General features: G+C 43.1%; 1 protein-coding gene across 4 annotated transcripts in view; it reads left to right on the top strand.

The window, feature by feature from the left end:
* slc2a9l2 (solute carrier family 2 member 9, like 2) overlaps positions 1–21,539 on the top strand; it is a 49,404-nt gene extending 27,865 nt beyond the window's left edge. For 3 of the 4 annotated variants that reach the window (XM_029826950.1, XM_011614183.2, XM_003973587.3), the window contains 4 exons: positions 538–639; positions 724–799; positions 13,174–13,301; positions 20,678–21,538. In XM_029826950.1, coding sequence (XP_029682810.1) covers positions 538–639; positions 724–799; positions 13,174–13,301; positions 20,678–20,911 — 540 coding nt within the window. In that variant the 3' untranslated portion in view covers positions 20,912–21,538. Of the gene's footprint in view, positions 1–537; positions 640–723; positions 800–13,173; positions 13,302–20,677 lie in introns of all 4 variants that reach the window. The other variant, XM_029826949.1, reaches the window with a different exon arrangement.
* Positions 21,540–27,833: the final 6,294 nt, after the last annotated feature.

The raw sequence follows: 27,833 nt of genomic DNA, 5'->3' as shown, positions 1-27,833 counted from the left end.
GCGCATAGTTGCACGTAATGTTTTTTAACGTAATATTTTGAAAGCTCTAATGTGCATATGTGAGTGTCTGTGTGTGAGTGAGTGTGAGATTGAGTGAGTGTGTAAGTGACTAAATTCCGCAAGCACACGTTACGCTCTCATCAAAAGCCGGCGACGTGGTTGCGGCCATCATGTTGCTCGACCATATGGCAGACACAGCAGGAAGTGCATAGCTGGGAAAATGAAAAGTCCAAAATAGGCAGTAACATCATGATAGCACTCGGTGCGTCCCCATATGTGAACATAAGGCCCGTCGCAATGCGGAGCGCTAAAAGTTCGATTTTCTTTATTTAATTGTTTTGTCAGTTTGAGGCAGATATTGCTCCTCTGCAGGTTGTTGAGGTCGTCATAGCAGCCTGTCAATTATGTTCACATCAGCCTCCTTGTATTCATATGTTAACAGGTGTTTTCTTGGGTTAAAATAAAATTTGGCACCTGTCGTTTGTCATTTACAGAGCTGAATGAATTACAGTCACAATTGTACTCCTCTTTTCTGAGGGCTTGGTGATAGAGCGGATCGGGAGGAAACCCCTGCTGATATTTGGTTTCACCGCCATGGCTGTGTTCTTCAGTCTGCTCACAGTATTCCTCAACTTCCAGGTAAGCATTTAGAGTCTGATCCATCCTGTGTAAAGTAAAGCCATCATTACCAAGGACGTGATCATACCTTTCATTTTAATGCAGGACCGTGTGTCGTGGATGCCCTACCTCAGTTACATCTGCATCCTGGCCGTGATCGCATCCTTCTGCTCTGGACCAGGTAAGTCAGCTCGATCTTTTTCTGTAATTTCTTTGATTTTCTTACACGAGCCCACATTCAACCGCAAACATCCAATTCACAAACGTGCCAGAAAAATAGGTTAAGCTATCAGGAAATCGCTTTTCTTCCGTTTTCATATATAATTAATAATTCGAGTCTTAGAGCACACACAGAGTGTGTATCTCATGGACATTCATACAACACCGTGAGAGCGAGGAGGCTGACCGGGAGGCTGACTTTGAGTTTCAAGGTGAGGCTACAGCTGTCAGCACACATACATTTCTCTACAATAATAATGTCTCCAGGGACTGTTAATCCCAACGTGCCTCATGTGCTAAAAGACCAGCAGAATAGCAGAGAGTGTGTGGGTCTGAGTGGCTCATACACCGGCCCTGCATGTTAATGTGAGGATGGAGCCTGACCAGCCACACACACACACACACACACACACAGACACACACACACAGGCACGCGACATGGCAGCACCACTGTCCTATGTTACCGTGTCACACCTCGCCTGTGGCTTTAGACCGTTCAGTGTGGAGGTGGTAATCATCTAGGGAAGAGGGATACTTTATCATCTGTTGCCACCATGTAACAGTGATTTATGGTCTCCTGAAACTAATGAAGCCCTTCATTTCATTGGTAGAGGGGAGTGAAATAAAAAAAAGCCCTCACAGGACCCCAGCAGCATTCCAAGCTTGTGAGTGAATAAATTAGGAATCACAATTCCTGTTCTGCTGTAGAGACACTGACCCATTTATTTCAGAGTAAACGATGACCTCTTTAATAAAAATAGAGCTATAGATCTTCATATTACCTTGGCTCATGAATTGAAGAGATATCAAAGAAGGCAGAGTAGAGGGTTTGTAAAAACCCCAATGTTTTATATGCTCTTAATTTGGCGGTGACAACTCAGCCACCCTGGATTCAAAGGAAAAATGATCAAGTAAAAACTCAAATTAAATCATGCAGAGTGGCATGAGCATGTGAACATGGTTTTGCCAGAGATTTGTTGACAACTTGGTAGACTAGAGAGCAGAGAGGCAGATTGTTCTTAAGCGATGGGAGATAAGAGAGCTTTTAAGAGACAGGAAGACTTCTGAGAGACGTGCTTTCAGACCGTGCGAGACAGATGATTGACAAGAACAACTTCTATCTGCTGAGACAATTTTCTGCCAAACAGCACCAGGGAAGAGTTCCTGTAGTGTGACTGTAGCAAGTGGAGTTTAATTGGGTCCGTTCGGCTATCGCCATAGAAACTAAGGAACTGATGCTGTTGGAAACAGTTTGAAATGTAGGTAGATGAAGACGTGTGTGAAGATAAGTGGCAGTTGTTTGCTGTGGTTTTTGGAAGCGTTGGAAGCGACTTTAGTTGCCTTCTTTTCCATTTCAGGACTCCTCCTGCTCCACTTCTTGCTTGTACTGAGCCACATCATTAAACTCGTTAAATGAATTAACACCCAGCATCTCCTCTGGAGATCCTTGGTTCTTGGCACCGAATGGGATGCTACATGACCCATGAAATCCACTGAACCATTGTTTCACGCAACCCACTCCTGCTCACGGCAACACTGGAGGTCGTACCGCAGAATTACCAGCTGGAGCGTGATAAATAGGTGCAAGAGTGTCCAGATGACTGATGGAGTATCTAAACCTCAACACAGAATCAAGTATAATTCATGAGGGGGCTCTTCACAGTGGGTCGGGAGTGTTTTTAAACTGTCACGTTCACAATGTGTGTGTTCGTTGTGGCTGTTCTTCTCCCAGCAGAACGCTGCACAGCAGAGAGGTAATGATATTTGCTTCCACATCACTGTTTTAATTGTGCCCGGAGATGTGGATGGTTCAGCAACACCTGCTGCCCCGCTCAAATCGCGGTCCTGACGTTATGTGTTACGTGATCCTATTATATCCTATTCTAGAGGTCAAGTTAGCTTCAGGAAGTTGCACAACGCTTCTAATCAGATTACTGAACAGACAAGGAAGGAGATGACTTACTGGAATATGAATATGTATAAATTAAAGGACTGTATGTGCACAAATCTCTGCAGATGTGCAAAGCAAGTAGGTGTTGACAGCAGCTGTTTGTGTGATCGCAGCATCTGGTCATGTGGAGACCGGATTTGTCTGCTTTATACGTGATTGGCCTGAATAAAAGGATCCTCTCCGGTGCTCCGTGTGTACAACCTGTTATGAGGCCTAACACAGTTGTCCCACCCTGAGTCGGAGCTCTCCTCTGACGGGTGGGTGTTCTGATGGTGTCTCTATTGATTGCGTTGCGTTGATTGACAGATGGGAGCATGGCAACCCCACCGATCACACCCTGGGGAGTGATGTGCAGGTGTGTGGGGGGGGGAAAGGGCTGCAGAGTGCTCTGCTAGTTTATCAATAACATGATCCTGGAGGTGCAACCAGTAAATAACTGAATAAATACAAGACTAACCTTTTTTCCTTTCCCACTCATATCCTCGCTATTGTCTGGAAGGCTGATGTAACTTTATGTAATGGTGATGCGTTGGAAGACCTTCCAAAAACACTTAAATCTAAATAATCCTTCCAATATATTTCTGGTGCAGTGATCAGTTGGGAGGCTGTTTTCTGTAACAGTCATCTAACCTGTGGGTCACTTGCTGTACTTGTATGCAGATTCAAGTCTCTGGTCTCTGCTCAACTGGATAATTTGGTATTGAATTCAACAAAGTGAAACTGCTGATCTGTTTCTATCGAACAAATGCCTTTTTTCCCTCACCTGAAACAGCATTATGGCATCAATATATTGATTTTTGTGAAATTACCAACAGCCCAGTGTGACAACATTCAGATCAACTGAATATGATGGAATTACACGTCTTTATTTCAACGCGTTATTTGGAGATGATTGAGCAAGCAAATGATTTCAGGCTTCTTGCCCTTGTTTTGTCATTCTTTTGTCTCCATTATTGTAGTGTTTTCTTCTTCATTGGAACTGCTGCATTCATGTTTAACAGCAGCTCATGCGTGGGGAACCTGTCTCGCCCGTGTTGTAGTTGATGAGCACGGAGGGCCCGGAGCCGAGTGGAGAGAAAACAGCTACACAGAAGAACCTGCTGGCCCACTTCATGGGTCTGAGTACAATAAAAACAACAAGGGAACCATTAGTGATCTGTAAACACTTCAGGATGGAGCTTTTTTTATTTTGCCTATGTGCTGCTGTGTGAAGTACCATCTCAACCCTGAGCATGTGCTCGTCAAGGCTTCGAGTCGTCATTCCCGCAACAATAATAGATAAAATTGGATTCCATCCTTAGAATTGTTTGTCTGTCTGGATCTTTTTGAAGAGATTCTTCCCATTTTGCATTTTGTGTGTTTGACTCCATAAAGGAAGAGGCAAAAATAAGTCTCCCAATTCTGTGATCCACTCCGAATATTGAGCAGTTCACATCCATCTTCCTGACAGTTAGCGCCACTTTACAGCATAACAACCCCGCCTCTGATCTGGTTGCACGTCGCTGTGCAGAAACCTTGCTCCAAGTATCTTCACAAACTTTGGAAACTCGCTGCGGAGCCGCTGACAACGATTGTGTTGTGTCCTGATTCCGGCTGATTCCAGCTTTAACAGCGGCAGTAGCTGTTGTTGCAGTCACTGCTCTGCTGCAAGAATAAATAATCTGTATGGATTTTTGGTCCCTGTAGTAACCATTCATGGAAAAAAGTGGCTTTGCATTTGTGCAGCCAAAGGGGATTACATTAATGGGAATGTTTGAGGGTGAAAAAAAGAGAAATGTGAGCCAGGAGTTGCATAGAAATGTGTTTAAACGCTCTGGGCAGCTCAAACCTCTTCTCAACATACTGAGATAGGATTCTCAACAGCGGCTATCACAGCAGTGGCTGTTTAATCTCTCACTGTGCTGCTCCAATAGTAGAAATGGGTCACATGGGAGCCACTGATGCATGTCCTTGTCTGGTCAGTGGGCATCAGTTTGGTGCAATCCTGCATCTATTTTGGTTGCAGAACCTTGTGTGTTGGTTTAGAGGATGGGGCGGTGTCCCTACTGCATCAACATTCACCTAAAAAAAAGGGGAAACATATAGCGTGAGTCAGAATCTATATCATCCTGATTTCACGCTGGTATAATCAGGATGTTGTCTCAGATGAGATTATTCTGAATCAAATTTGATGATTATCAGCTATCGGGTAAGATGTAGATTAGAGGGTTGATAAAACTAAGTGTTTCCAGCTTTATGGCCTACTTTCTTACTCTTTTGAGTTTCTATATTTGTTTATGGAGTTTATTGTTCTGATCTTTGGTACTGCAGGTTAGTATTGTTTTGGGGGAATTTATCCCATTCAGTTTGGTATTTGAGTAAGAATGTGATGATTTATAGTCGTCAACTTCCAGGTTTGGTGACTGGGATGTGTTGAATTTAAAGGCAGACTGCTGGGATATCGGCGACAAGGAGGAGGGAAATACCTGAATAACTGAATATATTTAACAAAGAGAAGCAGAAAAGTGTGTGGATTTAAAAGGGTTTGTGTGTGACTAAATTCTCTAAAGCCACACATAAAAAAAATCAAAATCCTTTCTTGCAAGAAAGGATTTTGTGTTTGAAAAGAAGATGGAAGCTGGAAGCTGACATCAAAGGTCTCTGAGAAAAAAACATTGTCAAAACAAACCGTTTTCAGTTCAACCAAAATGTATCGATTTCAGGGGGAAAAAGTGCAACAACACCAGCTTTTATGGTCAACTGACAAAAACCCAAAGCTGTTGTTTAACATGGAGTTTTTCCAGATGCAATGCAACACTGCAACATTGGGCAATAAATGGACGGCACTTGGTGGGTATTTAAGACAAATGAATAACAGGCCTTTCTTGTGCAAACTACAGTAACATTTATTTAAAGTGGATTGTTTTTCCCCGTGGACTTACACCGATGGGCTATTGAGTCAGATCCCTGGGGATTTATAAAAAAAGTAGCTGCTGGAAGACAGAGAAAGAAATGGAACAAATTACTGACAGACAGGCAATAGAGGAGCAGACAGGAGAATGGTGAGGAAGATAAATCACCTTTCACCTACAAAAGTGGAAACTTACTTGAGAGCAAGTGATAAAGGATGTCCAGGAAGACGGAACATTTCCCGACACCAGGATGTCTTTTGAGGAGCTGCGACCAAAACTAGGTAGACATGGGAGCGATAAGAGGTTCTGCGGCCCCTGATATGGAAACGGGAATAGGTCTTCAGCTCAGTCCAGGTTTACTTTTGGCCTTGGAGAGGAAAAACAAGTGAACATTCCCAAAGTTTCGTTTTTTTCCCCACATTCACAACATTTGCTCTAATTTTAAATGTATTATTCTACTACATTTCCTTGTTGTGTGGTTCGGATTATTGCGGGAATGACGACTTGAAGCCTTGACGAGCTGATATCAAGCCTCTAAAAATGACCCCAACAAAACATTCCTGGCTTCAGCCCCTGATGTGAGATGCACCTGTGCAACCCTCCTCACATGTCCAGACCCCTGAGAGACGTTTGAGATGTTTTCTCCACGTGTATCGTAACACGGTGACTTCTGTGACTAGCTTCTTCAGCCGGGCTCCTTCGCAGGGAAGGATTTATTCCCCTCGGAGCCCTGAAGTATTCCCCGTGTACACCTTCTCCTCACATGTGGAAGAATCTTTCTGTGTTTATTATTGCTGCAGCAGTTGTAGGTGAGATTCCTGCCCTTCAGCACAGTCAGGAGCCTCATATTCGCTTCATGAAATCTCATTATGCCACCTGATGTATTCTGAATCGCTGCAACATTATGTTTTACCATTACAAACCCAGAAAAATGAGGCAGCGGAGACTTTTTTTGATTGTGGTTGAAGATCTGTGGTGTTTTCCAAAACAGAAGCTATGAATACGGCGGAGCATTACAATCTTTATGTGCCACAATCCTCTTTGGAGAGTTTCTATAAAAATAGACACTCAGAGCTGCTTTATTCTGACATAGCAGATTTTCTGATTGTATTCTTCACTTTGATATTGTGTGATATGCTTTTATTCGTCAGCATATCAAAGGGATAGAAAATAACCCGACCGTGCGGCTGTATCTGAAGGAGAAAAGATCGAGGCTTAGAGGTCTAAAATGGACTGGAAATGGAAAAAATGAAATGGAATCTTATCGAACTGGGCGGCCCAGTTAGAATGTGTCTTAACCGGGAGTCTCCGTGCCACATTGGTAATGTTAAAATGGTTTGTTTGTGTGTTTCCTACTGGGTAAATGGTTTATTCACACAAGAGAAACTTCAATTCGGCCCCGCAATTATGATTTACTTAAATTAAACGTTCATTATATTCATGATGTAATTATGAGACACAAGGCCTTTAAAATACTAAGTGCACATTAAATTATTAGGATTTTTTGTCATGGCTCCCGTTTTTTCCCCTCACCAGAGCTCTGTAGTGACTTCAGCATCCAATCTGAAACAAAACCCTTCTTCTTCAGCTGTGATTACTTAGGGAAGATGTATTTGCTGAAATAAACCAGCCTGTAAATGCTTATCAGGTAAATCAGAAACAATGCTTCAGTTCTGATCTCTGCTTGCATGTCTGCACGTTTGTTGGTGCATAAATGGGTTGTTAGGCCTGGGTCCTAAATCCTCACGCTTCTCCTTAGATCACCTCGACTGAGAGCTGTACCGCATCTTGGTGAACAAACCTTATGCGTGCTGGGATGTTTTAAATAAAGTTGGCTGTGCAGATTTTTGTACCAGATTTGAATTCCAGACTTGATACACTCTCAGCGGGCATGTGTGGGCACTTTAGGTAGAGCCGAGGCTGAAAATTGCCCCCAGTAGTAAGTGAATAGTGTGCCCGGTGACCTGTTCAGGGTTTATTCCTGTTTCTGACTGCTGGGATGGACCCCAGCAGGACCCTGATGCGAGGTGAACAGAACATGGAAGGAAATCACATTCATCGCTGCATCTGTTACTCTGTTTAGGCTGTTGGGCGTCAAATGTGCGTATGTGCATGTCCTGATTGTCGGTTATGTAACTGGTCTTTTTTTTTTTTTGTAACCATGTTGTGGGCAGTGGACCAGACTGCACAAATCACCACAGGGGCAAAAGTAACGGCACAATCAGAGGGAGGCAAACATGAATCATCTCTCGGTTCTGAAAAAAGATAATCCCATTTTGCTAATTCCAATTTTACACCACTCACTTGGGAGCAGAGCTAAATTAGAAGTTTCTTTTGCAGCTTTTGCCACTGGTTGTGTGCAGCCCCTGAAAATATTACATCGTATGGTTTGTCATCAGTGATCCTGAAAAAACTGTTTAATTGTCGCATTGTTTTTGCCTTTTTGTTCTGTTTTGGGGCCGCTGGTGCGGTTTAAATCTCCTCTGACAGCTCTGTCGCTGGCTCATCCAATAATGAATTACCTTTGTTTTTCCGCTGGTCTGCGTTCTTCTATCTCTACGCTAAAACTATCTTATTTCCAACTTTACCGCGGATGCATGTCGACAGCAGCACTGACACTGATACAGGAAGATTATATTTCTGTGGGGGAGACATACATAAGTAATTAATAACATTTATAAGATATTTTTGCTACAATACTAATGCTGCTGCTAAGTTAAAATATCTCCCGCTAAATGATTAATATTGATGATTAAACTTGAGATGTTGCCACAGTTATTTATAGATTAATAATTTAGGGGTTTCCCTCACAGGAACAGGTAGCTAAGTAAATAGCTGTGTTGCACCTTATTCCCACATGTTGCTCCTTTATGGCCACAGGTTATTTATCCTGATTCCTCTGACCGGTCGCTGCCAGGACCTCTGCAGTCCCACTGAGCACTGCAGCTAAAGTGCCGTACTGGTGCACCATCTGCACTGTATGTCCATGTTATCGTAAGATTAAATTGTTCTGGATTGTGGTTCAATGCATCCATATGCTTTATTGGACGCTAGTGTTATTTTTCAGTATAGGTTAATCCCTCAGCACTTCCCAGCATCCTTTCATGCAGAAGGCCTTAATCTCCCTTTTCCTTTTACCATTAAATATAGCTGTCTGTCACGCGACGTAAGGTTGGGACTTTGGTGGCCCCGCTCTAAACATGATTGTTATTTGAAATCCTCCCCTTTAGTGTTCAGTATGTTTCGCATGGGCGGCAGCTGCGAGTGCTGCGCTTTTCCAGTAGGAAGGTGCCCCAGCTGGTGCAATATAGGCGGCCTGGAGGATTTGGCGTGGTCATGAACATTGGCCATCGTGGCTTTGTCTCTGGTAAAGTACTCAGGTGGCCTTAATCTCCGATGCAACGTGGCTAATGGCCCACAGCATAAATATATATTCTGTAAATGGTTTCACGTAACAAATCACTGGGAAAGCTCGGGTTTCCTAAGAAATCCAGGAAAGATGGATTTTTCATTTGATTTGACGCATGAAAGAGCTTCGGTGGCTAAAAGAGGAGCCGAAAAATGCTTTTCGACACTTACATCTGACCTGATCTAGCCCAGAGTTCAACACGCCCCCCGCAGGAGTCTTAGGAAACACTGATCAACACCGTACAGGTGATGTGCAGGTCAGAGGTCACTAAGTTAATACACTGTGAGGATTCTAAGTCATCCAGATCAGGGTTGTTGAGGGATGGAGTAAGACACGAGCCAGCTGGACTCCCTTGAGGTTCCTCAAAGAGGTCTTTTGCCTCTCATCCAAGAGGCTCCTTCAATTCTGCCTTACTGGCAGAGCATCCAGATACTTGTCCTCCATCATCCTGAAACGATGATGTCATGCATGAGTTGCCGGGATCATTGGGGGGGGGGGGTATTGTTCTTCTGATGTGAGCCGTCAGGTGTGAAGAGGGTTTGGAGCATCTGGGGGCTGTCGTGACTTGGGCCACCACCTCCGTTCAGAGATGGATTTTCCAGCCAGACAAAATTAGAACATTCTTGTCTGCTGAAAGTAGCTTTTGAAGTACGATAGAAGTGCAAGGGTGTGTGTGTGTGTGTGTGTGTGTGTGTGAGAGAGAGAGAATTCACATTTAAGGCTTTCAGAATGTGCAGCTACAGTATTTATGATGCTCTAATGTATATATGATTTAACACTTCTGTGTGACAGCTGATTTAAAAACACACAACATGTTTGTGATACGCATCACAACACGTGTCCATCAAAGAAAAACAACAAAGCATACAAATGCGGCAAAAGTCAGATGTTCTTCATTCCCCAAACACTCTAGCACCTATTGGAAATGAAGGCATTTTTCTTTGAGCTGATCTGAGTGTGATGGAGGAGATAAAAACGCGGCCGTTCCATCAATCCCCTATACATATGAGGACACTCCGTGTGGTTGTCACATTATGCTAATTCTAAATGCTAATGCTAAAGTTCTTTGATTCCATCCGTGCTCTGGGTTGGGCAGGACTCTTATGAAGATCCAGCACAGATGAAATGATTAAGACATAAGTTTTGCGATGAGCTCTGGAACTGGAATGCAAGCGGACGAGGCAGGTTTGTTTTGCAGGAGATTTTAAACTCGGCATGTCGGGATCAGAGTTCTTCCCGAAGATCTCTGGGATGTTTGAGGAGAGGTGAAATCTTTAAAATCAAGGATCGGTCCTAAAACAAAAAAGTCTGTTTGAAGTCACACAGCATGTTTGATGTTCATGAATGTGCTGTGAGAAGAAAGGCAGTTTAATCCATGCTAAGAGAGCGCCCTGGAGCGTTCTCTCACCATGTGCTTTAAAATGTAAAATTAATAACGCTTCAGTTCACTGTTTCATTATGCACATTGATCCTTTCCACCATATTTAAGACCTTTGCACACATGAAAGATAACTTAAAACCCATAGGATCACGTTCACTATAGTATTTACCTACACTGTCAAAACTCCAAAATAATAGGCGATTTTAAGAGATTAGACAACAGTCCACCAAAAGCTTAAAGGAGTTTGTCCAATGAACTGCAGTTGGTCACCGTTTCATATTTCAGGAGAGTTCACAGAACCTGACAGCACAGGCTAGCTGAAATCTGATTGACCCCATCGTGATGTACGACACTGGAACAGTGCAACCAAGTGGATTAAACTTGACTTGAAGAAGAGAAGAGATCATTTCGTTTACATATTCACCAGAAACAAACATTAAATTTACTTTTCCGAGTATATTTATGCCAGCAGAGAAGGCCTTGCTACAGAAAATAAGCTCTAAATAGTTTAGCCCTTAAAGTACTGTGGACCAGAGCTCTTTGATGCAGAGGTACGGCTCGATAAAAATGTGTTTTGTTCAATTTTTCGGGGAGTTAAACAGCCCAGAGTGGTGGTGATGATGATGATGATGATGATGATGATGAAGATATTAGAGAACAAGTTGAAGTGAGTCAAATGAAAGGTGCAGTTGAACTTGGAAGAACTGGAGCTGCAAACTTGCTTCTGTGCGCTGTTTGACAGCCTGCTGTGTCCTGAACACGATCACCACAGGGTTACTAAGCTGCAACCTCAAGACAGACCAGATAAGACCCACATAATCGGGACTTGTGTGAATAACAGTTTAATTCTACAGCCGCCTTATCTTGTTTACGCCGGGCCGTTTTTAACTCGCCGCCTTTGTGCCGGGGCGAACCTTCACATGAACAATTTTATCTGTGGACCATTCGAGGCCATTCAGCTCTATGAAAATCTATTTTTTTCTTTGATCCACAGCGTATGGTACTCGCTCCTCGCCTGAATTGGGTTGTTTGAGCTCAGTCCAGGAGGAGCTCATGGGTTGACTTGATTTGGGTTTGTGCTGCTCACACGTAGGGCTGAGAAACAACAACGTAAGAGTCAGGATGAGAAACTCCATTTCCTGAACTGATCATCACTGATTGGGATCCAAGCACAACCAGAACACCGAAACTTTATTCTACATATGAGCGGATGCATTCAGGGGGCCTGGTATTGAGCTCTTATGGTGAAACGTTAAAGCCCAGCATGAAGTCCGATGCATGTACGCATGCCAGCCTCTATAGTCAGGGTCAGGGCATCAATCATGTGTCTTGAGCCAGTTTATCATTCCATACGTCCAACACTTATCATACGTTGCTGCTATTTCTGTAAAAACACATTGTCCTCAACCATTGGGTGTTTTATCTACATTCACCCGTCTGATATGTTCAGGTCTCACCAAGAATAATTCATGACCGGTCCAGACGACAGCTCGTCTGTAAAGTTGCTTTATGTTCTCTGCCAGTTTCTGCGCGTCGGCCACAGCCTTTCTCTGTCTGTGTGTGTGTGTGGGGGGGGATTCCTGGTAGACCAGTCTAAAGACGTGCACAGCTTAATGGATGCTCTGAATTGCTCTCATGCGATAAATGGCCTGAGTGCTCTTTCCAGGATGAATTCCTTCCTCTAACTGTGTGATTATCCCAAAGAAATGGATTTACATCACCAGTACAGTGGTACAGTGGCTACAATTAAATCTGAAGATGGAGATGAAACCCAAATGCATGTAGAAGTGCAGAAAAGCAACACTCACCTCTTCAATAACAGTAATTTTGCTCCTAGCTTCTCTAAAGAAAACAACATACAGTCTAGTGAGATGCTGTCAGCCAGGATCTGTCAGAATGAATGGCGTGTTTGTCATCTGAGCCCAGCGGAACACATTTATCCCGATATCAGAGCTTTGGTTAGATGACACCACCCAGTCAAGCAGCCACATGTGAGCATCTGCTTCTGGAGATTTGGGACTCCTGGATGAACGTTGCACTCAATGCTGAAAGAGTGTTTGCCTTCTGGTAGAAGCTGTTGTGCCAAGTAGGTGGAGGCGCTGCCAGTTCAAAATACCAGGAGGGAGCAGAGACCAGTATAATTAAAATGCTTTTATTTTGACGGTGCTTTACAGCTTCTGGGTGCATTTTGATGGTATATTATGTGTAAATTAGATGTAAACTTTTATGTTTTGAAAATCTACTTATATAATTAAAGTGGATTGGATTGATGGTAGTTGTTCTCTCTTCAAGGGCACATGCACACATGACGTGTACCTTTTAGGTTAGGGAAAATGTTCCTTGTCACCGTGCATCGGGTCAAACACCTGAAGGCTTCACGAATAAATGAACACTTTTCAGCTCACTTGTGTTTCATCTTTCTGTGGTCCTGATGCTTGAATAAATCAGCATGCAGTGTTAAATTTATCTGTAACTTTTCCCATTATATTGCTCTTCAACGCTTCTTCCAATAGCTGATCTCACACCATTTGTCAAACACACAAAAAGGAAAAATCAAAGAAAAAAAAGAATTGAAACGTGATTTCCACATGTGCATGATGGCTGATTAAAGACCGTCGATGGTCTTAATGTAAAAGCTTTTCAGGGTTTATGAGCACGCAGGGAGGGTAAATTCAAAGGTAACCACCTGTCTTGTCTGTGTCAGGTGGTATCCCCTTCATCCTGACCGGGGAGCTGTTTGAACAGGCCAGCCGACCCGCTGCCTTCATGATCGCCGGGACCGTGAACTGGCTGTCCAACTTCGCCGTGGGCCTCTTGTTCCCATTCATACAGGTGAGCTGCCTGATCTAAACGTACACATGTGCACAGCGTATTGAGCTCAGAGGACTCACAGTTATGATCGGAACAGACACCTTGTAATTTAACACGCGCCAGCGTGTGGCTAGCAGTAGTCTAGGTTTTTGGCTGTGTCTCCTGTGTTTAATCCAGTGACACAAAGCTGCATTTTTGTTCATTTTGCCAATGATTCATGCAAATTTATTCTTTATTTCACTAAGCAAACACAGGCAAAGAAATGTTCCCTGACTGCATCCAACTGCTTTCCCATCTCCCCTGTTGCAGGTGCAAGGACTCGTGTGTTTTTGCTCAATACAATCTCAATGCCTCTTAGGACTCATTTAATGCTTTATTGGATAATCTAAAAGACTCTTGTAAATTGCTGTTGAAGGATTTAATGAGCTGAGGTAGTAACACAAAGTGCAGCCTGGAATCTTTCTTTTCATCAATAAAGAGAGAATAAATAAAATGGAAAAGGAATGAAAGAAATGTGTCTGAAGAAGTTGAAATAACTAAGTGTAGCCCTGCTGTGCCGCCAGTTCTGTAGCGGTTCTGTTGCGCTGGCGTGGAGCCTTCAGGTTGTAGTCCATTTATTTATTTCTTAAATCTGTCAACTTAAATGTTCAAAACTGTCTTTCTCAGTGCTGAAATATTACCAGAAGGGACAAGACTCCTACCCAACTCTGTAAAGATAAAGGCCTGTATTTAGTTTATAGATGGAGAGCAGCCGTATTTAGTCCAACATTTGGATGGAATGATGGAAGAAACCATGAAAGAAAGCCACATTTTACAATGTAAATATATTGAAAATAATGGAAACATCCAATATACGTGATAGTACGTGATAGTACGTGATTTTTTTAAAAATCAAAATTTTCTGCCTTAATTGCCAATTGTGACAGATGGAAATTTCTATAGCTGCAGATGAGTGAAATGAAGCCCATGACCTAATTGTATCATACAGGTCAGATATTTTAAATACATTTAATTGCAATATTCCTGCCTTTATCTGTGTTTTCCTCAGAGAATAATTGTTCTTACCTGCTACATCTTTGCTGCACCTCATCCACATTTCCTGACACAAGGCTTCACTGTTTACCAATCTTTTGATTTCAGACAGTTCTCCTGACTGACATCTCTGTATTTTTCACTTCTCCTTCTCTTATCATTGTCCCTGGCTCGCTGCTGTATTTACTTTTCGGATTGGATACGATAGGCAGATCCCTGAAGACCTGCCGGTAAATTTACCATCGCAGAATGAATGCAGCAGGTCTCTTCAGGCAGGGCAAGTGTGCGTCAACGGCATTAATTAAACTCTGGGTAGGTCTGTAATAATCTAGATTTAGGGGGAGCGTCGATGCCAAGCCCACCTGCCTGGTCACATGTCAATCATACAGACTTCTATCTTCACTCCTCACATTGTTTCTAGTAATCCAAGAATCCATTCACATATTAGAATTCCAGTTTTAGTCGCCATGAAGATTCTTGTGGAGTATCGGCTGACATTAGCATACACTTTACATTAAATGAAATCCCCCTGCAGAGATGTCTAAATGCAGATTTCCACTGAGAGACGGCCGAGGTAAGAAAACAGTTGAATCATTTATTGAAGAGATAAAAGTGTTTACGCAAGATTCTTGGAATGAAAGCGAAAGGGATACGCGGTACTGTATAAGCCCTTCTGTGGGAGTGTGTGCTGCAGAGCTTATACCCAGGAATTCTTTACACTGTACACAAATGATCTATTGTCAAGAATGTATTTTTCCTGCAGCTGGAAATATTGTGATGTATTTGATGAAGGGAATAAGACCGACTAACAGAGGGAAGCATGATGTGGTTTAGTGTTTTGTGGAAGTCAGCGGAATAATGACGTGTGCCTGGCCTTGACGGTTCCCTGTATCTACAGTATATGCAGAGAAGCAACAAAAGGAAAGGAAAAAACCTCAATGTTGACACAAGCAAGAGCTAGAACTGACGCACACCTCCAAAAAGTGTAATATAGCTTGTGGAAATTCCCAATGCTGACACAATACAACAGAATGAGAATTTAAAAGCACAGCTGGATGGGGAAACGCACAGGCAAAGCAAAAGACATGGGGGGAGTTCACCACTTCATAAACTGTCTTAAATGCTCAGGAGAAGACTTGAGTCTTCAAAAGAAATCTAACCAGTATTTGCTCAGAGGGCCGCAGGGATGTTGAAGGGGGATTTGGACTCAGCAGCTCTGACATTGCAACATCGATCCGTGGCCAGACAGGAAGGTCTGTGTAGAGGAGTCAGGACAGGGGTCAGGAGGGCACCAGAGGGGTATGTGCCTGTCAGGGGTCATGCATTCTAATTGCAGAGGAACCTTCTACACACTGCTGTTTATTTTCTATTTATTGCTACTAGACAAATATGCCATTAAGCAACTGGCAGATCCAAGCATGTGGGGGCGAGCAAGAGGAACAGTAGGAGAACAAAACCTCTGACATCCAAATGAACAGAGAGCAAAGGCTGACTGTGGCTTCTTTTGGTTTAAAACTCAAAGTCAAGCGTTGACGTCTTATAGCTGCGAGAGTCTCGGTGAGTCTAAAAGTGTGAGGCTCATTAGTGGGAATGTCTTGAATTTTAGCTCATAGTTTACTAACAGGAGCGTCAGCGCAGGTTTGGACATTTACACAGAGTCAGTGAAACTTTGCTCACGGCCTGTGTGCGTCAGAGCAAAATATCATTTGGGAGAAGCGTAACCTTTCCTCTGCACAGCCCGGCGCTGCAAACACACTCTAATTACCCAGTTAGTATTAGGTACTCACACACGGCTTCTGGCAGGTTGCGGTATCATTTAAACATCTGCAGCAGCACCTCACCTTTATCGGCCCTCTATGCGATATGGAGCCGTTTGAACCTTTCTAATAGTCCAACCTCGCTGCCTGAGAATTTTTCCCCCGTTTGTTGGCCTAATTGACAGGCTGTTGATTCTGTGATTTACAGGACCCTCCTTTATGACCATGAACGTGTCTCTACTGTCCTCGTAAAACCAGTGCAGTACGATAAATACAGCATGTAAAACACAGTCTGGCTCCCAGTGTAGCCTCAGCCTGTAGGTGGTGGATAAGCTCTCTCGAGCGTTGAGGCGAAGCCTGTACATAAATAAATAATCTCTGTCACTTTCACCTGTAATTTAGGTGGCGATCATCTTCTCGGAGCGACAGCAGCTTCAATAAGGTCCCTGGGAGACATTTCCTAATGTCTACGTATGCCTGAGCGTTTTATGCTCTGTAGTCCTGTGTATGAGCCTATATGATAACCTGATGCTGTTCATTACCTGCAGAGATTAAAGAATCCTTGCTATGTCATCTGGAAGCTACTGACCCTTGAGTGGTGTGTGCAACCTCATCTTGATAGTGTCATGGAACACTAATTCTGTCCTCGGACTGTAAGCAATCATCCCATTTCCCTTTGCCTGAGTGGATCTGATGAGCATTTACGTATAGGACATATGAGCCTGCCTGATGCCTTGTGCAGATAGGCAGGCGAATGGCAGAGATCTATTGCAATAATAAAATAGATTGCTTTGTAAATCTGTCGGCTGCAAGGGCAGAGCGGCGGCAGAGGGTGTCAGTCATCTGCTGCTTGGAGGAAGCTGTAATTAGATGGATATAAGAGACTTTGGATGGTGGCCACGGTGCCAAAAGGAGACCCTGGGAGTCAAATGAAAGAGTGTGAAAGGAAAGAGAGGTCAGTATGAGAGAGAGGAAGTGACAGTGAGGGTTATTTCTATTCTGCCAATGCCAGAACTATTGCAGCCTTGTTGTTGTGACTCACTAGTTACTGACTGGCACCTGAAACCAGCTCTGACCCTGGTTCAGACAACACCGCCAGTGTCACTTCTCTTTAACTTTATGACAGCCCAACACGTCACACCGGGGTCGGGGTAAATCAAAGCGTCTTTGGGCAGAGAGGCAGAGAATTCAACAACAGAGGCTCTGATGAAAAGGGAGTCCGGTTGTTTTTGTACCCGTGGATCTTCCAGAGCGTATCTGCTGACTGTTTAATATTTCCCCCAATGTCGCTCTTTTATAAGCAACTGTTTTCCCTGCATTTGGATGAATATTGAGGTGTGAATCTGAGGGTAAATTGAGAAAGAATTCTTGATATCATCTGCTAAAAGACACACAATGTCGTAAACGGACCATGTCATCTGTTTTTGATTATTCTAAGTTTGCTGCTGATTGTCAAATCACTGTTTTCTCACTTAGCTTGTGTTAAATTTTTTACACGTAAGCGGTGTAATAGAAACACTCGCATGACAGCGTGGGGGCTCCTGTGATACGGAGGTCATCGGTTCATTGGTAGTTTGCAGGGAGGAACTTCTTTGAACTCCACATTGCTCCTTAAGCTACTTGAAAGAGCATGATTGGTTGCTGGCGTTGTATTTATTTAACTATATAATAAAAGTGTCTTAATTCATTCCACGACTTTCTGAGATTGTGGTTGAATTTTCCAGTATATTCTCCTTTAAAGTCATTTAAAATGTCCCAATAAAGTCATTAATTAAACATCCCGCTGAATCTGGGTTATCGGTATCACTGTCTGCAGTAAAGATTATTATTATTGATCAAAAGTCTTTATTCCTCGCATATAAAGCAGTTGATATTGATCAATTATTGCCGATATGGGCGGAGGGGAGTGAGGCGAAACAACAGACACCAGTTCTTTATGACAGTAAGGAACTAATGAGCCACACTTATTGATTAATATACTCTGAACTGGTCATTTATTTGTGTTGCTAATGAGTTTGGGCTGTCTGAAGCATAACTGCGATGCTTAATGATGCCTGTTTATCCACCATCACTCTGACACGATATGACACATGATAATCCATGAACCCATTTAGGTGCTGACCTTTGGTAAACACTTCCTCTTGGAAGATCCTGTCAACGCCTTCAAATGCACAGATAATCCCAAAAGGGCCATTTCACTTCAGAGGGAACATGATTGATCTTTGAATGTTCCCCATTACTGATTGACAGCTCTGACATGTTTATTAAATTTTTACCAGATTATTTTTGATTTAGCGCCTCTCTTGGCAGGTTGTTGCTCTGAGTGTTGCCGTTAAAACGTGAAGATAAGGTCCTCCCTGTCTTCATGCGTCAGGATTTTAATTGATTTTGACACCTTTTTAGACTGATATTAAATGTCATGATGAATATCATCTTCCATCTGGGATACTGTGCTGAGGGAAGCAGTGTGAAGATTTTAGAACCGTCAACATCTTGTAGGATTACATAGAACACATGAATCTCTACCGTTTAACCATTTCAATGTGCATTTAAATCTGCATTGCCCATTTATTTGCCGTTGAACACCAGTCTCGCGTGAAGGAAGACCACCTGCTGTGCTTGTGGTTTCCAAAAATATCAGATTTTTTGGGTTATCTGCAGATAATTTCTGCTTAATTCTTGAAAAGAAGCCTTTAGGAAACGATTAACTCCCAAATCCGACATAACAAAAATCGCATCATTCCCAAACCTCTTGATTTTTTAATGAGCATGTAATGGCTTCTTTTGAAGAATTAAGCAGAAATTATCTGCTTATACACAATACACAATCTGCTGTCCCTCACCTGCCATTACATTTCCTGTCATCTCCTATCAAAATCCCACCCTTTTCACCGTCCCCTTTTGTCCTCTTGCACTCTTTCAGACTGGTCTGTGTGCGTGCGCGCACGCGTGCGTGTGTGTGTGTAGTTGTTTAGATTATTCAGTTTCGGTGTGTTTGCCATCTGTTCTCTGGTAATTAAGTAAGTCCCCCCAAGAAAATACAAACATGTCTTCTTTCACTTTTGACAGGTTATTTATTTGACAAATCAGGACTGAATTATAAACATTGTCATCTTCCATCACTTTTATGGCATCTTCAAATACACAAAGTTTGTTTTTCACAGCCGTTGTAGATGTTACAGCAGTAATATACTGGACAGTATTCCACCCTGCTGGGCCACATTTCCGATGCCTAATCTCAAATTGTTTTTCCGTTTTCTTTCTGTATTGACCCATAAAGATGTGCGTCATCATCATTCCTCTGTCTCGCTGATTTGTCATGACTGCATCAGCATCGCTGCGGAATGAACTTCTCACCTTTCTTTCAGTGTGTTCTCTACAGTCATCTGTATAAACTTAAATGCAGTTTTGAGGGATGAACTTTTGAGCTCCCAAACCAAAATGTCACTACCCCTCAACACATTCTGGCTTTAAAGATGATGAAAATAGACTCCCATCTTGTCATTCTGGTTGTTATGGAGCTGTGGGGAAGCAGCCAAACCCTGACAGACAGTGGCAGCAGTGGCCCTTGTGTCCCACACTTCCCTGTTTGTTCTTGTCCTCTCTCATTCTTCTCTGCAGTGTCACCTGTGCGAGCGCTTCTTTTTTTCCCTGCTATTCTGTCCTGCCAAATATGTCGCGTCATTTGTCCCATCACTGTGGGGGAAACATTTGTTGCAGATATGAGTTCTGAAATTACTTTCATGCTCCGGAATATGTCTGCATTTTTGTCCTCGCTCGGCAAAGAACTGAGCCGAGACACGTCACCGTGATGCATCACAGATTATCCCTGCAAAACAGGAGCCTGTCTGATTCCCCTCCATCCACTGGGAGACTGCTGGAGACCCAGTACTGTCCCATTAGCGCCAGGACTCCTCAGTAATGATGTGATCGGGGGGGAGTAGTGAGCGGGAAAGAATTGTGAGCGTGCAGATGAGCGTTACATCACAGGAGCTGGAGGAAATGAGGTCGCTCTATTTGCACGATGCTCATAAACCTATTTTGTCGCACTATTATGAAATACTCTCAACACATAAGAGCAGAAACCAGCGGCAGCATTGATACAACAGATGAAATCCGTGGTTTGTTTATGGCTCTTTTTCCCTCAACCCATCAAATCTCCGCTGACGGGATATTGAGCGATTCAGAGCTTTTGTGCTGCACTTCCCAGTTACAGCTGGACAAAGGCGCCAGGTGATGGTGCCGCACTGTAGCCCGTCTGCTTCTCTGCGTAATAAAAAAGCAAGGGGATTCACCCTAACGTCTGGGGGCCACGCTCTGTTTCTCTACCCTGCTCTCGATCTCTCTGTCTCTAAATCCCCCTCGGGTAATCAGCCAGCATGTATTTTGAAATCTGTCACTAATCCCTGTTATTGGCATAACACACACTGCACAAGGTTATCTCTGGTTCTTTGGTTGTTTAGCAAAAAAAAAAAAAAAAACACCTGAGGGAAAATCTCCTCAGTCCCACCTGTGTGTGGTACCTGTGAGGTGGGTACCTGATTCCCCTGGCTGCACCTGCTGAGTTTGGTCACCGTCCCGCCTGACTAATTCCTTCTGCCCCCGCAGGAGACGCTGCAGACGTTTGCCTTCCTGGTGTTCGTGGCCGTATGCATCGTCGCCTCCATCTATCTTTATATCGTCCTGCCCGAGACCAAAAATAAAACATTCATGGACATCAGTCAGAGTTTTGCCAAGATCAACCAGATCCCCTACCCCTCCCCCAGCCACGAAATGGAGATGGTGTTGGCCATCCAACCCGATGAGAAGAAGGAGGCCGTCAAGGTTGAGAGTTCCCTCTAGCTGAGGAGTGTTAAAACAGCCAGACTGGAACCAAACCTGCTGCTGCGTGTGAAACGTGGGTTCAAAAAATGAAATAGGTTGGTGTTATTCATGCTTGTTTTAACAGGAGACGCTGAAGATAAACAAATAACTTGTTTCGATGTCAGTGTTTGATGCATGTTTGATGATGTTTGCCCTATTTTAAATCGTTCAGTTTTTTTTTTTAAATTTCCCGTTAAAGTTTGAAAATTTCCGTTTCTATTCAATAGCCCATAATCACGTCAAGAGGCAGCAGTATAATGCAGTAAATTATTTTGGAATGTGTAAAAAAAAAAAAGTGCTGTTTAAGCAATTTAAGAACCGACACTTGAATCCAGCATGTAAAGCACTATTTTTGTTAAGTTCTGTTGCTATATGTCGTGTTTGTAAACCACATCTTATATGGATGCGGCATTTGTACATTCGTACATACTTTTTATGTCTTTGTTAATACAATAATTTTACAATGTTGGGCCAGAGTGTTGGTCAAAATTGCCTCTTATTAATTGTAAATGTTTTTTGTTTTTTTTTACATAGTTTAGCTTTGACCATAATTGAACACAGGAATAAATGTGTTTGCTATTTGAAACTCCATCATCTATTGAAGGATCTGAAACTCCCTCCATCTTTGCAGCTTTCTGCTTGTTTTTTAACTTCTAATTTTGTCCTGAACTTTTTCAAGTGTCAACCAGGTAGCACTTTATGGCACTGAGAGATAGAAAAGCAGGCTCTGAACACCTGTTGCAGTGTTCAGGGACAGGATAATGGTCTAAAATGTGAACCTGAGCTCTGGGGGGTGCATGTGTTCCTTTAGATAATGATAATAATACTAAACTTCATTTATAAACACCTTTCAAGAAACTCAAGGACACCGTACAACAGACAGTTGAAGCGTAACAGTGAAAAGCTCTGAAGATAACTAAGAAAGAGACACTGAAGAGGAGACAGGTTCATCCAGATCTTCATCTCATCCTGGTGAGCACACACAGCACAACACCCGAGAGAGGGCTATGATTGTTGTGTAGTTATTACTCATCATGTGTACTGTTATGGAGCTAAGTAAGCAACAACCCTTCCAAAGAATGTATTTTATATATAAAAAAAAACAAACTTTCTATATCTGAGGCCTCCGAAAACGGCATCTGACAGGGTAAAGAAATGTCTCAACTTCCCCTACATTTGGGTCTTGGGACAGGGCTTAAGCATCGGAGGGGAGGGCTCCATCTCTCTCTCTTCAGTGGTGTCCCCAGTCTTATTCTCTCTTTACGCCGGTGACCCGACAAGATGAGCGCGGCTGGGAAACTTGCTCATGCTGCGCAGTTATTCCACACCTCCGCCGGCTCCGCGCACTGGTTAGGAAGGGGTGACGAGGCTTTGCTGGGTGTGTGAGATGCATTCCATTCAGATAAATGTCAGGAAAATAAAGGAGCCTCTCCTTGATGTTGAGAGAAGAGCTCTGTCCAATCGATTACTGAAAGACAGAGCGGTTGGTTCTCCAGCCAAACCAGCTCCTGCACTGGCAACATGTGGAGCCTCCTCACGTCTGTCCTGCGATGGAGCAGAGGTTCTGTTCTGTGTTTTTTTTTTTTTTGGATGCTCCTTCTTCGCATGTCTTCAGCAGGACTGACTTGATTGGTGAAGGCAGCACTTTGAAGACAACAGCCTCGCCTCCAATTTTCAAGAAAGGCGGCTTTTACTTTTACTTCTTTGCTCAGAACCTATATTTATAAATGAACCTTTTGTTCAAATCCACATTTTGTGAGAGAGTGAAGTGATTATTGAGTTATCTGGAGCACCAGTAAGAAAGGAGAAGCATTTTTATTATCACCTCTTGATTTGGGAATCATCACCAGGGGACATTTAATTATTTAGTTTTCCTTGCCTTGTTTAGCTAAAATCTTAACTCGCAGAGAGATTTGACCTTTTAGAGCGAATGTTATGAAAGCACGTAGAGGGAGATACTTTCTCTTCCCCGTTGTTGATGTTTGGGCACTTTTCCAGTCACAACGATGCTTCTCTAAACATCAGAGTCGAGAAAAAAAAAAAAGAGCCAAGCAAACAGATGGTGACGGGGCAGCGTGTGACATGGAACAGGAGCCAAAAAACGATTGACATTGACGGCTGTTTGTGCAGCACAGGCAGCGATAAAGAGTTGCCAGAGTATTCAAATGGAATTCAATAGGGCACGAGAGGTTTGAATAAATAACTGCCATCGATTTGATTTTTCATCATGTGCAAATTACCTGCAGTGCAAGCTCGTGTGCGGGACACTTGGCTGTGTGAGTGTGACAGGGGGAGAGAGGTGGGGATGAGGTGACTTGTTTGTTTTAATCCAGAAAGAGACTACGCGCTTCGGTGAGGCTGCCAGATGTGACTCCTGTGTGCAGATGTGTGCGACAGACCTCCGCTCCCTTTCATTCCTCGGTGGATGAAATACCTCAGAGGGGCAAGATTAACCTACTTTAATGTCTGCTGCAGTCACAACACAGGAATCAACCATGAAAAGCAATAATTCATTTCCGGAACCTATAGTGTCCATATATCTCTATACAGACATGGACCCTGTTGTTGAAAGCTGCCTGTTCTATAGTGACATTTACCCTTTATGCTGCTGGGTCCCAGCCCTGCATCTTTAGGCTCTTTATACTTTGAGGTATAAATCACCTGTTGTCTTCTGCAGACAACTGGCAGGGAGGCCTCCAAATTCTGAACTTTGCTGTGATAGCTGCAGCTTCGGGACCTTTAGTGACAGTTGATCTTAATAAAACACATCGGGCTAAAGGGGGCTTCGACTGGCAGCTCCATTACCGGACGAATACCCCTCGGCTGTTCCACTTTCTGAGACACCTCGTATACGCAATCCCAGTCAATGTGCGAGAGGGAGGAAAACACCCTCAACAGTTCAATTTTCGGGCAATTTAGAGCAACCAATCAACTCAAAATGCACACCTTTGGACTGAAAACACAACAAAGAATCGAACCCTGAACCTTCTGATGCTGAAGCACCCTGTCTGCCTACCAGGCTCTTTCATAAGGTCAAAATATAACGTCAGTGTATCATTTTTCCACTTCAACCACGTAACCGAAACATGGGGGACGTTTGCTTCTCGTTTGATGAGAGACGGCGCCTCAATAAATGCTCCCTTTCTTAGTTCAGTTCCAGCATGAATGTTGTGGAAGCACAAATAGTGATAATACCATCTGAGGGATGGGATTGTTGCTATGCAAATATTATTTCCCTAATGGTGATACTGGTACACTGAGCGCACGCTGTGTGCTCAGGCAATGAAGGTGCAGGTAAAAACTGCAGCTTAGCATCAGCTCTCTTTTCATCTGAATTCTGAAATAAATGTGGGTGTTATTGGCATTTGCCCTCTTTTCTTTTTTCGGGGGGTTCAGTTTCAGTTGCACCATATTGTGGTGGGTTGACTGTGGCGGCTCAGCTTACTGCCAAGGTTAACGGTGGCAAATTGCTTTTCCTTGAGCACCAACACGTCTGTTTTGATCTTGTTTGTTTCTTTTTCCAATTTGGTTTGTGAATATTGCTGAATATTCATAGCAGGGCTCCCCTAGCGCTCAGTCCCCCGCAACAACAACAAAACACAGAGGTTGTAATGGAAATGTATTTTTTGCCTTCCAGTTAAGGCTTTTTTCCCCTCCCATCACAGGTGGTGTAAGAACTAGTTATTATCAGTATTGTTTCTAAAAACACCCGTTTGAACTTCAAGGTTTAAATATTTGCAAGTTATTTAGGAAAGAAAAGCAGATGTGTGATCATGCTTAGTTTAATAATAATAAGTTAATGGAAAACCTGAAACAGGTTAAGCTCATAGTGAACACAAGCTGATGACATTTGCTGCATCATATATCAGTTTTCAATTGAAGCAAATCGATAATACTATTTAATTTATGCAAATGAACTGACATGCTGCTAAATAGTATGTAGCAGTTCACCTTGGCAGCATTAATTGATCTATGTGTGTGTCAGATCTCATCTAGCAAAGCTGGAAACCTTAATACGTGATCAAGAATCCAAATTAATCGTCAGAATAGATATTCACAACTCCTATTAAGAGGCTCATAAAGGCCCAAAACCGCAGCACAGGAATTCAACATGAGTGTTTGAGCCCCAATCATCCTGAGCAGTTAAAGATGGCAAAAAGGAAATGAAACAGTCGCTATGCCAGCTCTGTGCAGCCGAAGGGTTTGTTGCGTTGATGCGAAGGCGAACGCCAGCTAGTTCTGAGGAAGTGCCGACCTGTGTCGACGAGCCCATTCGTTGTGTCTGTGCTCCTGCCACGCCACATTGCACCGCTCTGGGCAGAGGAGGGAGCCTGCTGCCGTCGTCGCTGTGCTCAAATTGGATAAAAACCGTAATCAAGCACGCTGTGACAACATCTCAGCAAATCCGATAGAGAGTTGACTGAAAACAGCACGGCGATCAAGACAACCGTTTCTATCGTTTCCCGGTGTTCTGAGCTGCGGGATTCCATGACCTTTATGGAAAGGTGGAGAGAAGGAGCTCCTAATCCCACGTTGCCATTAAGAATGAATGGACTCCTGCACGTCCAGACCAGCATTGTGATGCGTCCAACCCCACAATGGCTGAGGCCGACTTCAGAGTCTGGCAGCCATCCTCACTAGCACACTGTCGTGTCCTTTCTAAACACAACATTAGTTATTCTGTTCCCTCCTCTCACTAGAATAAGGGCTCCTTCAGCATCTACAATCACTCACTCCAACCTTAAGTCTCTGTACTCCCGCTCTCAGTGGACCATCTGCCTGCTTGAAAACCATGGGGTCTAAAGCCTTAAGCCAGTCTACTTGCCCAGTTTTTGAACTCCTTCCCTTCCAGAGATCCATTATATCGACTCTTCCACTCTCTTTTTTCAAATCTAATTTGAAAATACATCTCTTTAGACTTGAATATTCCATCTGCTGCAGTTTTATGCAACTTTGTCTTGTATGCAAATCACCTTTAAAAGTGTAACTCTTCACCATCATCACTCTCCCGACACCAAAAGGATGAATGAGTGTTTGAAAGTAAAAATGTCAGCAACTTCAAGAATTCACAAAGTTAATCTTCTATCATGTGGCTCACCAAGACCCTGGTCAGGGGTGCAAACATCACCATTTTGTGGGACTGAAGATCCAACTACAAGGTTCCAGATTGAATGTGAGCACTGTGTTTCAAGCATTGTGCTCATTGATATGTGCCATACTTGCACAAAGTCAATATCCCCATTCTGTTGAGGGAGGGTCGCGCCATGACAGCCACAGCCGTAACAGATGAGCAGCCGAGAACCTCTGCAGAAAGTACTTGGTATTCCAGGACGTGCATGCGACACCCAACTGTGATTTCTTTCATCTTGCTGGAATTATGGGTCTGGAGCTGTGTCGGCTGGTAGTCTTTCAAAGAGGGGAGGCTGGGGGGGTCCTAGACAACAGTATAAAAACAGAAATTCGGAGGGCGCAGACCTCAGCCAAGCACCTCCTCTGCCCACTTATTGTGCCTTACACCTGTAGTATAGTATACGCTGTATGACGGCAGTAGTAATACAAGGTTACGTAACATAGTAGGTTCATTTATGATTCATTAAAGCAAAATTTCGCAATAGTAATTACAAAGGCTAGCTTTCCCGAGGGATGCTTTATTTTGATCTGGGCCTTTGATCTTCAGAAGAGCAAAGGTGAAACTCTCTCCGGAGTACAGAACGTCACCAAACGTACTCACCGGCCCATTAGTGTTTCCTGAAAAATTCATGGCAATGAACTAACGTGTTCCAGTCCCGCTGAGGTAGAGGGATGCTTTTCGTCTTCTGCGGGCCAGTGCACTGGCGCTACGGGAAGGTGAGAAGTGAATAAAATCAGTGGAGTCAGTCAGTCTGTATGAACACGAGATGAATGTGATGTGATGAACATATTAATATAGATACTGAGACAACTGTACATATGTGACCATTTCATTTCTGGTCTGGTACTAAAGCTGCCTAGAACCACTGTTTTCTTTTTTAATTACTCTTTGAGCAGTCCCCAATCACAAATACCCTTTTTTCCTCATGGTTTTGTATCAAATACAGAAGGACATTTCCATTTTTCTGCACAGTGAGTATTTCGTACAATTACATAAGATGCCAAGGAGTTGAGCACAAGTTTCGGAGCAATAAAGGAAGAGTTACAAAGTCAAATGCAAATGCATTCACTAAGAGGGTCCAAAGGTTACTCTTCCTCCATATTGAGCCAGAGGAACTAATTTCATTGCGGCTGCAGTTTCATTACAGGAAGTGCTGACTGCAGGCCAGACGAGCAGCTGCTAAATGCTCTTGTCTCCGAGGTCCCATCTGAGATATTTTATATGCGTTTGGCAGGTTGGCATCCTCAAGAATCTGTGACTCGGAGACAAAGGGGATCACTCGCAGAAATGTTTGTTGCAGGAATATTGATGTTTAACCAGCAGAATTAAAGAGTTAAGCTTAGATTTTGGCTGCCATAAAATGTTAATGCCAATCCACCCCAAAGAGTGAAAATCATATGATGTAAAATGAGTATTTGTACTTTCTTTTTAAAAAAATGATTATGGATTACACTTCTGCAATTGGAGGATATCTGTGTGTAATAGCTGCCTCAATGGCAGATGGATCTTCACATCTCAGAAATCTGAGCTGAGACCCTTCAGGGCTCTCGCTGCTGCTTTAATACAGATGAAAGTCTAGATAAGAAAAACAATCCCTTCAGAAAAACAAGCCCACTTCAGCTCTTTCTAAAGCTGGCGACATACTTGTAGATGCATTGATGTATAAAGTGATAATAGAGAGACACTGTGGCCTTCAATTAAATAAAGGAACCATTAACATATGGCATCACTTCCTCTATATGGCCTGTAATTTTACCCCAGGGAAAATTT

This window comes from Takifugu rubripes, chromosome 19 (assembly GCF_901000725.2).
Source record: "Takifugu rubripes chromosome 19, fTakRub1.2, whole genome shotgun sequence".
NCBI classification, from domain to species: Eukaryota; Metazoa; Chordata; class Actinopteri; order Tetraodontiformes; family Tetraodontidae; genus Takifugu; species Takifugu rubripes.
This window is presented reverse-complemented; position numbering and strand designations above follow the sequence as displayed.